Source organism: Triturus cristatus, chromosome 3_2, assembly GCF_964204655.1.
Source record: "Triturus cristatus chromosome 3_2, aTriCri1.1, whole genome shotgun sequence".
Taxonomy (NCBI): Eukaryota; Metazoa; Chordata; class Amphibia; order Caudata; family Salamandridae; genus Triturus; species Triturus cristatus.
In genome coordinates this window covers 88,453,987-88,469,966 of record NC_140584.1, presented here as the reverse complement: position 1 = coordinate 88,469,966, position 15,980 = coordinate 88,453,987, and the positions used below count along the sequence as shown (strand labels likewise).

The following is a 15,980-nucleotide window of genomic DNA, read 5'->3' as shown; positions in this document are numbered from 1 at the left end:
CAAGAAAAACTGCTGGCATCCACTAGTTATGGTTATGAATGCATTCAACAAAAACCATAACTCATGACATCGCATACAGGTATTTGCCAACATCACAGATGCAAAAAAACAGTTAACAGGAGCTCGTGGCAAACACTGAATTATGGCATGTTATGTGCGCTTATAGGCAGAACTGGCCTCTAGAAGGTCATGATGATGCCCTACCCTCAACAATTGTAATAAATGGCAAAAATATACACTGTGCACCTGCATATATAGTTTTTGACATGATATATTTCCAGGTGCACTTGTTTATAAAAAAAAAAAAATATGAGAACTAAGACAAAAGGGGTACTGCACATCTGTGCAGGATGTTAAAACCACACTGAAGATGCCTCATCACTAGCAGGAGAGTTGTCCCCTTGTGTAAGACAATTGTTACATACAATCTGTGAGGCAGAAAAAAGTGTTTTTCTCATCTCAATATTGCTATACTGTGGTAATATTCTTGAATGTGACCTTGGCACTGCAGTAATAAATGTGTGTTAATTAGTGCCAGGCAACAACATGTTCCAAACCACTGAATATCATCATCATCATAAACTTTATTCGACAATTGAGTCATCGAAGTACATTTTAAAAAAAAACATCAATCATTCATAAATACATCAAATTCCATACCCAGTTAAGTATTACATTCAGTAAGACAACTCATGAGGAATAGGTTTAGAACATAATAACTAAAAACTTTGTTTTGTAAATACAATAAACACAATTTCATCAGGTCTAAGACATACCAATAGCTAATACATAATTAATGGGTGGAAGGTGTCAATTCTTCACAGGAGGGTACAGAGGGCTTTGCAATTAAGCTCTGGGCAAGGAAAGTAATTTAAAACGAATTGACCAGGCCCAATGCAAAAATTTCGCCATAGCAATTGCAAATATGGGTTTCGGGTCTGACCTTAAAATTCTCAGAGCGTCAGCATATCTCCGAGTACTCATGAGTTTACAGATAGGTTTAATCCACATCCGGCGTGGTACAACATATTGGGGGCATCCAAACAAAATATGACCAACTGTCTCTTGTTGGCCCGGGCACCAGGGGCATCTATCACTTTGGGTCCCATCCCATTTCCTCGTAAATTGTCTAGTTGGTAATGTACCAATCCTAAATTGGAAGTATAATTTACGGTCATGGGCATTTTCAATTGCGTCCCAATATTCTTCGAAATCAGGTGCATTTTTAAATTCCGAGAAACCGACCCGTGAGATTTACAGAAAACTTTTCCTTCTTGGATGCGTAATGCACCATTTCCCAATATCTTACTTTCATAATTTTTTGAGATGGGAAACTTGCATTTTGGGGATTGTTCCACAATTCTGACATGTCCATGTTCCCTAGAAGTGCTCTGATCTCCTTCAACCACTTTATTTTGTGGAAGGGGTCATTATTGATGATATCCATAAGGCCCCGAGCATAATGCATCAGTTCCTCCGTAGTCCATAATCTACGCCAATATAGCAATGGGCGCAGTTTTACTAAGTCTTTGACCCCTTTTTTCCCTAGATCCCATAATAAAGGAATTAAGGGGGTACTTTGAGGGACACCTGTCAACTTGCGTAGAAACTCGTTTTCCACCTTAACCAACCGAGTTGTATTCTCAAAGCCCCAGAGTTCAGATCCATATAAGGCCGAACTCAATACCTTCATCCCGTAGATCTCCAAAACTGGACGCATAGGTTTTGTTTGTGAGCTTTTAAATTTCTGCAATAGACAACCACCTTGTTGCTGGTGTTTCAAGACAGCCAAATCGATATGACGATTCCAGCACATTCCCCTTTGCAAAGATATCCCCAAATAAGTAAAGGCATCCACCTGCTCTAGAGGGCAATTATCCATAACTATATTGCCTCTAAAGGATCTATGTTCATTAAACGCCATAAACTTAGTTTTGGCCGTATTTATTTCCAACCCATGACGGCGACAGAAATCCTCAAAACGCAGCACAGCCTTCTGTAGGCCACTGGGGGTCTTGGAGATGATTACGGTGTCGTCTGCGAACATGAGAACAGGGATGCGCATACCATCCAGCACCGGGGCGTCCGTGGGACACAGAGCGAGGTAATCCACCACCCCATTGACAAAGAGTGAGAACAGGGTAGGCGCCATTACGCACCCCTGCCGCACTCCTCGTTCAACAGGGAAGGCTTCAGTAACCTCCCCCTGTAGCCCCCACCGCACAAAGGTGTTCTCATGCAAGCGGGCGATCAGTGTCAGTAGATCCAGAGCCATCCCAAGATCTTTCAAGACTTGCCATAATTTAGCCCGCGGGACTAGATCAAAGGCTGCCCTCAGGTCCACGAACACTGCATATAAAGACCCCTTTCCCAGGACCACAGTTCGCCAATACAGATTTACAAATCGGAAAACTTGATCTATTGTACTAGTTTTCTTGCGGAAACCCGCCTGTAGTGGACTCAGGATGTTGTTTTCATCAATCCAGACTTGTATCTTAAAAAGAACTAACCTGCCCATTATTTTTTGGATGGAGTCAATCAGGCTAATAGGCCTGTAATTACCTGCTACTGACTTATCCCCTTTTTTATAGACTGGCACGATTTCAGCCCCCTTCCAGGAAGGTGGAATCGCCCCACCCTGAGCAATTGCATTAGCCAATAAAACTATATACTTCCGCCACATTTGCTTATCATATTAGAAAACGTCAGCGGGGATACAGTCCATCCCTGGGACCCGTCCCTCTGTAACAGCCTCAAGAGCCCTATCCACATCTTCCAAGCTAAAAATATCTTCTTTAAAAAACATGTTTGGAACAATTTCTCCACACTCATACCTTCTATCACATGCATATTGTGGCTTGAAAAATTCAAGCCACTAGTGTTGGGCTACATTATTCTGTACACGTTCAGGACACCCTCCCCTGTCCCATTTAAATATATTCCAAAACAATTTTGGGTTCTTGGCTTGGCAAGCTTCTTTCAGCTCCTGCCACTTACATCTATCCCATTCTTTCTTTGCCTCCCTCTGAGCCTCCCTGTACAGCTTCCTCGCCTCCCTTACCTGAGTGGAGTCCCGTTTTTTTTATTGCTATCCCCAGATTCAATCTGGTTTGCTTACAGACCACATTATACCAGCCTTCTTCCTTCTTCTTATTTTTCACCTTTCCCCGACCCGGTTTACAAAAATGGGTCTTAAGTTTATCAAAGAGTGTACCATGTACCTGAATAGTACTAAGTTGGAATTCAGGGGTTTTCTCGTGGGATACCTGAATAGTACTAAGTTGGAATTCAGGGGTTTTCTCGTGGGATCCCAGAAGTAGCAACACCTTAGCTACTTCTTCCCTGATTAAAAACAAGGTCTCAGGATACCCAACAACCCTACTCCATTTTAAATGGCGCTCATCATTTGCAAGGACTACTTCTGGAGCTATGCTTTCGCCATTAACCATTCCTAATCTGACTACAGCCAGTTCGAAAGAAGAGGCAAGCGGGTTATGATCACTCTCTACACACATGATAATGGCCATATCCCTAAGGCAATGCCATAGTCTTAAATGGACAAAAATATAGTCTATCCGACTAGCCCTACAGCCATTATCGTACGTGTTACTACCCCGCCTATCTGAATGAGTACGTCCATTAGCGGCTCTCAAATGGTTCCCCAAGCAGAAACCCTTTAATTGGATGGCCGCTTCGGTCCATTTTTTTATAGGAGCCAGTTCAAGCTGAGGAACTCCCCATCTCGAATCTTCCTCTTCCGATATATTTTGATCCTCATAACCCAAGGGTTCGAATGTGACATTAAAGTCCCCTGCAATAAGCGGCAATGTGTTAGGTGGTAAAGCCTCAATTAGATCTCCCAAAGCGGAGATTACCGATGATTTCTTCCCTCCCGGGAGGCCTCTAGCATACACATTATAGATGTCTAAATTTCCACCTAATGAAAAACAAAGCCTCACCGCCAGAATGTCTTTGTTAAGGATCGATAATTGACGCATTTTGCAACCTAATTTTTGTTTAACCCAAATAACTAATCCTCCCATAGGTCGCCCCCTTTCTCTTCTGTCCGCTGGGATACAAAACTTCACATACCCCTCACGAAAAGCAGGTTCCACCAACCACGTCTCTTGGAAAAGACAGATATCATATGTGTCTATGAAAGTAGCCCATTCGTCCATCTTCAGTTTTGACCCCAATCCCGCCACATTCCAGGATACCAATGACAAGGGGGGGGAGAGCCTGGAGATCTCCTAAAAGGTTTTTCAATATTTACATTGCCCCTAAGACATTCCATACATTCAATTATCAAGTGGGAGGGGCACTAATACATCATAAACCTGGTCTAGTCGGATAACATTCTCTAAACTACCTGAATCGATATCAACAGTTAAAGGTATAACTTCATGTATATAAGGTCAACATTCTCCTTCCTGTTACATTGACAATTTTCAGGGGATGGAGGCTGACGTCAATCGCAATCCTCCAGTCCCGACAATACTTCAAATCTGTTATGGCTGTTGAAACCCAATGCATTATTCCTGTTCCAGTTCCCTCTAGTTGACATCAACTTCCTAGGCAGAGGGACTGTTACTGGATAAAAATAACTCAAAGGCAGTGACTGTATCCCAGTAGTTGTGTCTTCATAGAACCTTTTACATATATATTCAGCAACCCTTCTGTCTCTAAAATTAATAATTACACAATCACCATCTTTGGATTTGCTCCGTACCCCTACCCAATCTACTCTTCTTACAAATAATATTTCTGCGGATACATTGGGGGGGGGGGGGGGGGGAGCGGGCGATTTGTGTTGAGCCAGAAAGTACATTTATTCTTAAGGTCCATATATAACTCTCTCTTCCCCAGGGCCAGTTGTGGGACCCCCACGAGAACCACCACATACGGGGAAGACTCTCGGGGAAGGTCAATTCGAGGTAAACTCTCTAGGGGGTATAATGGTTGGGGATAGTAGTAGCCCTCCCCAATTGCACCTGGGTTGCGATTTGTGGCATTTCCGCTACTTCCACAGCTTCACCAGAGCGAGGAGAATTAGAATTTGAACCTAAAGGCCTATTAGTTGGCAACAATACAGGGCTTTGTTCCCTAACAATAAAATTATCCTTTATACCTTCCTGTGCATTACCTAAAGTTTCAACCATTCCTGGATTCTCAACTACTATCTTATTAGTGCGATTTACTGCATTTGTCCGCAAACCTCCCCGGAATTGACCCGATGAATCAGCAAGTTCTAAACAAACAAGCCTACTTTCAATAGCATTCAATCTATCATAAATCGGGAGGCAAGTTTTTTTTTAAATAGCCTCCAGCTTACTCCAAAATGTGGGCCCCGCTGCGTCTATCGATACACCTACATCCGAACTCGATGCATCCATATCCGCATCACTACCAACATTGGCAGGGCAATTAGTGGGGCTACTTGATGGAATTGGGTCTAAAGCACCATTAGTTTTCTTAATCTTAGCTTTCCTACCTTTGAGTTGCATTTGTGCCCCCCTACACTTCCTTTTATGTGTCTTACTTGCTACTTGGTAATTCTCCCCAACCTTATTACTATAGGTAGATCTAGTCCTAACGCAGGAAGGCGGCGATAATGTTCCAGAGTTACTAATTCTCAAAGGTGCGGACACAGTGATTACAGGAGGAGTAGTAATAAGAGCATTAGACACCTGCAAATTAGCCAGACATCCATCGTCATTTAGGGAGGGATTCTCCTCCCTTACCCTAGAATGTAATATGTTGTCATTGACAGACACCAGGGGAAATGTAGGGGAGCTAACCTGGGATATTCTTCCCAGGGACGATCTTTTGCTGAGTGCAAAGTCCTAAGATAGTCTTTTTTCTGTCAATTCGATTTCCTGGGACAACACGGACGAGGCTCTAACTAGGAACTGGTCCAGAGTACCCACCGTTGTGCTTCCCGGAATTAATTTCCTTACTCGGTTAGGCATATTTTAGCTTCAGCTCTATATCACAATTGCCCTGGACTTCCACAGATGGAAATGGGGTGGCCCGTCCCGTTCTCTCCGATCTCGAACGGGCTCAAACGGGCCTGCCCTTGGCCCGGGCTTCGCCCTGCGGCCGCCCGCACGTGTCCCTCGATGCGTAAGCGGGGTGTGGTTATATGCGGAAACAAGGTGGGAGGGAGCTCTGCGGGAAGAGGCACCAGCTGTGGAAACAACTAGGGCTGCTGATCCTCGCAGTCCCGGTGAGACAAAGGCAGGTCCAGAGAGTTGAAGATCCACACAGCCAGCCACTGCGAACGGCTCCCGCGAAGCGGGGGCCGTGAGGAGTTATCAGGCAGCAAGCAGGTGGGAGGGAGCTCTGCGGGAAGAGGTACCAGCTGTGGAAACAACTAGGGCTGCTGGTCATCGCAGTCCCGGTGAGACGAAGGCAGGTCCAGAGAGTTAAAGATCCACACAGCCAGCCACTGCGAACGGCACCCCCACTGAATATCAAGTGTTTGGGGGCACATTTATTAAGGCTGTCAAACCTCAAGATTTCTAACTTCTTGCACTTCTCTGGGTAGCCCGGAGCAGGAATACAATACATCTCACAGAATTTACCAGCTATGTCTAAAAGTTCTAAACTGGGTGTGAAATGCAGTGAGGTCTGTAATGGAGAGCTCCATCCATTATTAGAAAGTGTACCCCCAAACAAGCTGAAAATACTAAATTGCATAATAATAGTTAGCAAGACAAAGAAAATCTAGACACTTCACAGCCCGTAACATTCCTAACCTCCCTTTGAATTCAATTGCCAATGGGTTTCATGTCAGAATCAAGAAATAGCGGAAAATGGAAGTATGCAACTTCTCAAAGGGCATCAGAAAGAGGCTATAAGTTATCAGTAATAAGCACAAAACTGCAAAAAGCTACACCAAGGGTAGGTCAACATTTGAGTAAGTTTAGTTAGGACACATTCATCAAATAAAGTGTTCTTGAGTCTGCAAAGCCAGACTCTGTAATATGCTAGATAAGCTCTTTCTTGTGTGAAATAAGGATATGCAGAATAAATGGAAATTTCTTTGTTACAAATACTTAAATCAGTAACACAACTTTTCTTATGTAGCCATCATTCGAACATGAAACTATTTATAGTGGAAAGTCATGGCGTTATGTTCACACACTTCTTAAACATAGTCTTCCAATCTTAAGCACTGCACCTTGTCCATTTAATATTTTTATTGTCTAACCTAGTTGTGCACTGTACCCATTACTGACCACACATTGCTTTAATAATTAATAATGATCGTCATGTTTCAGATACTGACCTGCGTAGCTGTGCGTTTTCACTTCTGAGTGGCTGCAAAGCTAGAGCTATGTCAGCATGTAAATTGGTGGTTCCAACTGCTACAGGCAATAAGCAAACACTCTCTTCCAATTCAGCTATCAACCGCTGGACTTCTGTGTCGTCTGCAAGGAGAGATCAGGTAGACCGAATCAATCCAATTAAAATCTCCTCACAAAAATACTTTCAACAGCTCCCCCTGAGGATAGACAAGGTGAGACTCAAGACGTTCCACTAGTGGGCCACGGGGTGAGGGGGTTTTACAGGAGATAACCACAAGTTAACCACAACAACAAAAATCATTATGTTTAATCTCCAGAGGTGGCGCAAAAACTCAACATCTGGGTCCTTGAAGACCATATGGGCATTCCATGTGGAAGCAAAAATTCTTCAGAGTTCTAAATAAAGTCTTGATTTTTAATTTAATGTGACTGAAGGTATTTTTTTACGACAGCAGCAATTGTACATTGTAAAAGAGAAGCATGTGGAATGTCAGTTTGCACAATCAAAAGATACATGTTTTCAATCTAAAACAACCAAATCATAACCAGAAGTCAGACTGTGTTGGTTTGTTCCACATATAATTTTTAAATTTTGATCGTAGAAACACCATTTATTACTTTATATTTCTTTAGACCAGCAGTCCTTTAAAACAACTACATTGAACTGTAGAATATATTATCACCATAACAACGATCAAATTAGTTATATATCCAGCAAAAACATATCCCAGTCTTTCAACCCATGTTTGAGACGGCCTTTAAAATTCCTTCCACTACCAAGGCCACAGTTGAACTCAAACCCAACAAAACACTGCTGGTTTTTATAGTAGGTGTTATTAGTCAATGCTTTTTTTTCTTAATGGTAGATAAACTGGAAAGATAAACAATATAAAATCAAACCATTCTTCAACATTAAGTGTAGAGGAGCATAAATGTACAAGCTTTACACGGTTTCCAGTAAAGTCGTTTCTTTGATTCTAGCCCCACTCTCTTTTTCAACAAAGGACAGTTTGTTGGATCTCGCACAAATTTTAAGTAATCAAAGAGACCAAAAAGGATTTAAAAACTTGGCCTGATTGAATTGTTGGTGGTTTACTGTTTAGATAATGGTGACCCTCTCTACACGAGTACTCGTGAGATACAGCCTTCACTCTTAAATTACAAATGACTTTGAAATCTTCTGAAGCTTTGTTGAGATTTCATATTTTCTTAATGAGGAATAAAGTCTTACTTGAAACATTACCTTTGCCAACCATATCTGACTTCGTGTTAAATGCTATAGTTCTATACAAAAGCCCAGGAAAAAAACTTTACCTTGGTCTGATATCAATGCTTTTATTTCTCCCAGAAGATATTTCACTTTGTTTACTTTCTGTGCTGTTTTTTGAGGACTTGTTTTTTTAGTCTGCAAGGCAGTTTTCTCAAAACTTGTCTGACAGCTGGTATCTCGGACCGGAGCAACGTCAAGTCCATTCACATCCTCCTCCTCACTGGATTGGCCCTCACTCTGTTCCCCAGAGGATTCCTCGTCCCTGGGAGAATCGGACTCCGCTGGTAAGTGCATAATATATCTCCTGGGAACCCTTTGGCTTTCAGCATTGCGTTGCTGGAGCTGAGCCAGTTGAGCTTGAATGTTAGACAGCATTTCAGAGTCCCTCAGAGGTTGATGGTCATTGTTTGCTTGATTTGAAGAAGTCTCATTTTGAAAAGCTGGTTGATGGTAGGTGGCCATGGAATGATTATGTGGTCCAGTCCCTGGTGTGTATGATAGCACATCAGAAGCAGCAGAGATTTGCGGATGTGAAGTAATAGTGCCAGCAGCATTAGATCCAATGGGAAAGATGGACCCTCCTGAAGAATTGTTTTGGTTACAGTAATTAGTAGGAACGCTCTGAGAAGAAAAAAACAGGAGAAGAAAAAAACATGACAACTAAAACAGCATATTAAGCAGCTTTAGCTCATCATTTAGTCATTCACATTTAAGAAACTACTGTTTCAGAGATGACAAATCATGTTGGTAGATTAGGCACTCAGCAGAAGTAATTAAGGGACAAGGTAAAAACTCCAAGAAATAACTAGAGGAAAGTTATTAACCTGAAACAACAACCCAACAACAGTAGTATAAACTCCAGATGTATATGCTGTGCAATCATTTCCCGTTGGTGGAAAGTAACAACACTTATCAGCACATTTAATTATTATCTATCTATATGCAGTACCCAGTAGAGCTTGCCACTGGGCATTATAGTTAGGTCTGCTTTTCCAAAGACGGTGCGCTTTTTGGTTTGCCGATAACTTTGGCGCCGTTTGATAAACCTTCACGCAATTTTCGATACAAAAAAGTCTCCTCCATCTCAGCTCTTTCCTGTAAAAATTTGGGGCGATTCGTCATAGGGGAGTCCCAAAACCCAAAATCCCCATTCATTTTCTACTACAGCAAAAACTACTACTGAATGGAATTACACCAATTTTGGCAGCAAGCTAGATCTTGGTCCAGAAAGTGTGCTTTTTAGGTATCAGCTCTAGACGGCACGCATGCGCGGTCTCAAACCGAGATGTGCTGAAGCTACATCTGAGCTTGCAGTCCATACATTCAATTGCCATTTGCTGGCACCACCTTTGCTCCATTTTTTTGTTCATCCCAACTGTGAAGGGCATACATACCTCTTCCGGTTTTTGGCTCTCTCCGAGCGCACCACCAAACTACCTTTCAGCTTACGCAGCGGGCATTGTAGGGCACTGTTACCGGACTCCTCTTTTACTTCTTTAAGAGCACTTTTTACAAACGCTTCCCCGCGAGGTCAGTACGGCTCGGCTCTGCACCCAGTCTGTCGCTTGTTGTCCTAGACCGCAATGCCACCTCTCCCCTTCCCATTGCCTAGATGCTTGTTGTAGTGAAGCACGTCACGTTTAGTGGAGCTTCTTAAATCATCGTTTCTGCCCACGCCGCCAATGCTGCTTGTTCCCTTTGTCACACTTTAGCAGGTTTCTCTGCCTCCTTATGCCCCTCTTATGTTTTTCTTGCTTTTTTTTTGGATCCAAGTTTCAACGAAAAATAAGTGCCAGCCACTACCATGAGCTCTGGTGGCTGCCCCGTAACCACCGCTTCGATTAAGCACTTCAACTCGCACCAATGAAAGCATCCTGTAGAAACTATTTAAAACTGAAAGCTTCCCTAGGGTGCAAGCAGCAACAAATGTTCTAAACTTAATGTTTGTGTAAGTCCCCAATCTTTAATCAGGGCATTGCAGGCAACTCATTAGCTGATTTCTCGTTAGCTTACACATACAATAACGAGATCTCTGCTTTTTATACAGTTGTCCATATAGCCGTTTCCATAATAATGCTAGAAGCAAGGGCAACTCGATTTGTTATGGCTTCTCCCAGGGCTTTAAGTGAGCCGAGGCCTGTGCCCAGCACCGGCAGCTTTAAAAAGCAGGTGCTGAGAATGGACCCCATTGGGCTCAACCATTTGTGGCCCTCCCCTCAGGGTGAAAAACAAATTCTTAATTCTTCAGCAATACCATCATTCACTGCCTTCAAAAAGACTTTGATAGTCTCATCATTCCAAAACTTCATATTTTTTTTGTTTTAAATAGCGCAAACTTGACCTGAAGGTATCTGACCTTTTTTATGAGCGCCAGTCACATTACACATGAACATGTTAATTTTCTAATCACAGGATGTTGGCCGGCCCGAGTCTCGAGTCTGCTTCCCTAGCTCCAAAGTCGGCAGCTCTAGCCATTATGCCACAATCTCTTCCACAAGAACGGAGGCATTTTCAATGACAGAAGCAGCAAAATACCAGGCGGGCAACATACTATGCTACGGTCAGATTTTTAGTTTAAGTGTTTTAAGCAAAACCCTTAATTACATCGTCCACGCCCCTTTGAGACCCCCATGTTTTCATCCCACTAAAAGCTCTAGCTTTTACTAAACTTACAGCAATAGCTCCCCGGCACAGTACCACCTTGTGCTGCCATTTATAGATCTGTTTCTAAACCCACACTACACTCCTATTGTTCGTTTGGTTTACAGGTTTAATAACAACATCACCTGCTGTGCACTTCACCTGTTCCCGAAAGTCTGGTTTCCCATTTCTTTTACATGTATACACCAACTTGCTTCCAAAAAATTGCTCATTGCACATTTGAAGTTAGTTTCCTCAGCTAAAAAGCAGACAAGGTCACTTATTTATAGGCAGAGTAACAAAGGGCGGTGTGTTTTTGCGTTCATGAATAGGGTGCTTACTCACATTTGGTAGCAATATCGGGCTCCTGCAAGTAACAGTAAACTGGAGCCTCAAACCAGGAGCATTTTAACATAAGCTGTTAAGCTCTTGTTAATATCACCCTCGCTTCTTCCCACGTTCCACATATACAGCACTTGCGTGGTCTATGGTTATGTGTGTGTACCATCCTGTACTACGAAACAGGGGCATGCGTTTCGCTCCTCGAGTCATACAAGGCCCTGGGCCCCTATCGCCCAAGGCTAGCTCTTAACCTGTGTTCCAAGGAACCCACCCATTGAACACAGTACTTTTCCCTAACACAGGACTGCAGGCAGGGAAAGAAGTTTGCTCCTACAGGGCAGTAACTACAACTCGTGCCCTAAGGTAACTGTAACTCACGCACTAGCCATGGACTGCTAATTTCCCCACATATTACATCACACATGACATGTTTTATGACATGATTGATAACATTACTAAAACAACTGAAATAACATCATTGATAACAACACCGTACATGGCAGGGGCGCGTGTTATATTTACCTTAGAGCACAAGTTATAGGCCCAGATGTACAAACCCATTTAGCATTTCTTAACGGGCCAAATCGCTATTTCAGCCCATTCACTAATGCTAAATGGCCTTTTCAGATGTACAAAGGGTTATACGTGGTCGTAATTGACAATTTCTACACTTTAGATTTTGCGACCGTGATTTAGGAATCGCAAATAGGGATTACCTATTTGCGATTCCAAAAGCACAAGTACAAAGCATTTCTTAAATGCGAATTGGGCATTTAGGAAATGCAATTACCATCGACATCAAGTCGATGGTAACGATGTGCAAATTAAAAAAATGCATTAAAAATCAATTTTGTAATTGTGACATGAAGAGCACAAATCCCTCGAGGGCATATGTGCACTAGGAAATTCGTGGTGCCTCCAGTCGGGCTTAAGACCAGAGGCACCCTTAGCTTTGCATATTTTTAATTATGATTTCCTGTTAGGTAATCGTTATATAGAAAATGTAAACCATTTCCTATTTCGTCCATAGGCAGGAATGCAATTGTATTTCCTATTTGCGATTACCTAATGACTGCTCATTTTAATGTTTGTAGCTGGACTCTAGGTCTGTCAGCTCTGATAGATAAACGGAATTGCTTTACTGAATTTCTTGTATTTTTAAAAGCACTTTGTCACTTTTTCGGGGGAATATTATAAGCTGAATTAAATGTGTTTTTAAAATTTGCAAACTGTTGGCACTCTTTTAGAACATTAAAATACCAATCTTAACCGTTCCAGTGAACTTGCACCTCGCTGGGCGGGAATCGGGGACGGCATTTGCTGCTGCACTTCCGCCGGTCCTCTGGTGTTTCCGCCTCCTCAGAGGCACACAGGGGCAGGTTACCGCTCTAGTTGCAGAGCCGGAGGGGGGATAAAAGCACGGCCGCAAGGCGGCCGCACGCAGCGGGCGTGCCAAGGCAAGCCCGTCTAAGCCCGTCCGCGCCTGGCCCGAGGGATGCAGTCGGTTTGAGACCTCAGGTTGCATCTAGGATCATATACACCGGGGAACAACTCAGAGCTCTAAATAAGAGCGGGAGTTGTGGTCAAAAAGCCAGTTTTAGCTCGTGTGCTCAGGTAACAGGTTTGAAATGCCAGGAGTGCTGTGTTTCATTTAAGCCCACTATGCTATCACAGACAACACTCCGCTCCCATCTTGCCCCATGCAAAGTGGATGAGACAATGAAAGTGGCGTGCTCCCTTATCAATGCACGCTCCCTTTGTAAACATGCCTCGGAGTTTGCTTTGTTTGTAGAGGCACAATCTGTCGACATTGCTTTCGTCACTGATACATGGGGAGAGGCCTCCTCAGACCCGGATTTAGCCATGGCGGTCCACTCCGGGTACACAATGTTTAGACAAGACCGGGTAGGCAAAAGAGGGGACGGGGGGGGGGGGCTGGCCGTAATATTCCGTAATGTATGGAAAGGAACTTTCACATCGCAAAACAGTGGGCAAACCATGGAATCTTTACAGTTTAAAATCTTTAATAGATAACCACTACACCTTCAATAGGATGCTATGCTATCGACCCCCTGGCCCCCAGGCTGAGTTCCTGAAGGATATAGGCAGCTCCCTGGATTTAATAGCCCAATAATCTGAATTCACACTTTTTGGCGATTTTAACTTGCACCTTGAGGACCTACTAGACAGAGATGCTGTACAATTTATTAATATTGCAAACAGCCTTGGGCTCGTTCAGAAGGTGATTGGCAGTACGCACTCTGGGGGACACTTGCTTGATGGGGTGTTCACTAGTAATAAGTCCTTAAAATGTTTTCCATTGTTACCGCTTGTGTGGTCAGACCATAATGCTGTCATTTTTTCACTTCTGTTCCATAAATTACAGGTAGATAAATCACAAAATAAGCAACGAAAAAATGTACGGCCTTGGAATAAGTTGGCAGTAGACATGTTCGAAAAGTCCCTATCTCACAACATTCCAAACTTTTCAGAGGAACCGAATACGGCAGCTGCTACCTTCGAGGAATGGCTTAGGAGGTCAATAGATAAGGTGTTACCAGTTAAATCTATAATCAGTCATAGGTTAAGACCCTCTGAACCCTGGTATTCAGAACACCAAAACAAAAATGCCGCCGTTCAGAGAGGAAATGGAGATCCTCTTAGGACTCGAAGGACAGAACTGTCTACAAACAAGCTCTGCTAGAGTATAAAAAAAAATGGTGCAGGAGTTAAAAACGCGCTACTTTACTACAGCCATTTTAACTGCAAAACATTCCTCCACGCAACTTTTTTCGACAGTAAAAAAGGTGGCAAAATGTTCTGAAGTAACAGAATCACCTAAAAACCAGACATTCTGTAACGCATTGGCTACATTTTTCCAAGATAAGGTTAAGGCAGTTTACAGTGGTTTTTCTAGTCTCCCTGCTCAAGGAACCTCATCATCCCCCAGGAAGTTAGCTGTACTTAGTGCATCCAGTGAAATCCCCCCAGTCCCCCTAGACTTCACTGACCCCCCGGAACTGTCGTCCTTTCCTTCATTGACTACCGAGGAGGTCATTACCCTTCTGCAGTCCACCAAATCCGGCTCCCCAATGGATCCTTGTCCCCCTAAAATCTTCCATCTTTTGCCAGATTTATTCGCCCTACAGTGGTCTCCAATTTTTAATCAAATGTTCTCGTAGGGCATATTCCCCACAAGTTGAAACTGGCGTCTGTTCTCCCCCTGCTGAAGAAGCCAAATTTGGAGGGGGCGGATCCCAACAATTATCGTCCAATATCCAGACTTCCTCTGCCTGCTAAAATGGTAGAGAAAGCCATGAATGTTGCTATATCTGGATATATTGAAAAATATGCTTTCCTGGATGCAACCCAGTTTGGTTTCAGAAAGCATCACAGCACCGAATTGGCACTGATTACAGCGTCCGAATTAATTAGGAAGACCGTGGATGGAGGAGGCAATGCAGCACTTGTGCTGCTTGACCTCCCTGTCACATTTGATACGGTGAACCACCAAAAACTATTGGAAGTACTAAAGGAGATCGGTATTAAAGAGAAAGCGGTTGCTTTATTCGCATCTTTTTTATCAGATCGGGAACAATTTGTGGCTCTTGGAGAGTTTAAGTCACCAAATTTTACATTGCCGTGCGGAGTGCCACAGGGATCTTCATTAAGCCCAACCCTTTTTAACATCTATGTTGCTGCACTGGCAAGGCTAATTAGGTCTCTGGGTTTCTCGGCTATTTCTTATGCAGATGACACCCAGATTGTAGTCTCAGTGACAGGCTCCCCTGATTACACTGCTGCACAGTTTCACAACTGTATGCGTCAGGTTGGGGAATGGATGGCCACCTATTGTTTGAAACTGAATTCTAGTAAGACTGAAGTCTTCCTCTTTGGCGGCCATACAAATTTCTGGTGCCCCACCTTCTGTGCGTTAGAATTGGGCCCACTACCAACACCTACGAATAAGGTTAAAAACTTGGGAGTCACGTTTGACTCTCCTTTGAAAGCCATGTCAATCAGGTCACATCCCTCGCCTTTTTCACACTAAAAGTACTGAGAAGGATTCTTCCATTCATTCCGGTTGAGTTACGGAAGCTAGTGGTTGTGGCTCTGGTGTTTTCTAGAGCCGACTGCTGCAATGGCCTATTCATCAACCTTCGGAAGAAGTGCCTGTCCAAATTACAGATTGTACAAAACGCTGCAGCGCGTCTTTTGCTGAACATTCCAAGACACAAATCTGTCTCACCGGTGCTTAAGGAACTACACTGGCTGCCAGTGAGGAGGCGGATTGATTTTAAGGCTCTTTGTATCGCTTTTAAGGCCACGCATGATACAGGGCCAGGTTCCTTTAAACATAATCTACAGCCTTATATACCTGCCCGCAATCTTCGTTAATCCTACTCCGATAACCTGAT

General features: G+C 43.2%; 1 protein-coding gene across 1 annotated transcript in view; it reads right to left on the bottom strand.

Annotated features, from left to right (window-relative positions):
- Positions 1-15,980, bottom strand: part of CCDC14 (coiled-coil domain containing 14) — a 128,724-nt gene that overhangs the window by 78,613 nt on the left and 34,131 nt on the right. Inside the window, exons 8-9 of the mRNA XM_085647310.1 lie at positions 8,625-9,201; positions 7,292-7,433 (exon numbers count right to left, since the gene is read on the bottom strand). Of these exons, the coding sequence (XP_085503436.1) occupies positions 7,292-7,433; positions 8,625-9,201 (719 nt within the window). The remainder of the gene's footprint in view (positions 1-7,291; positions 7,434-8,624; positions 9,202-15,980) is intronic.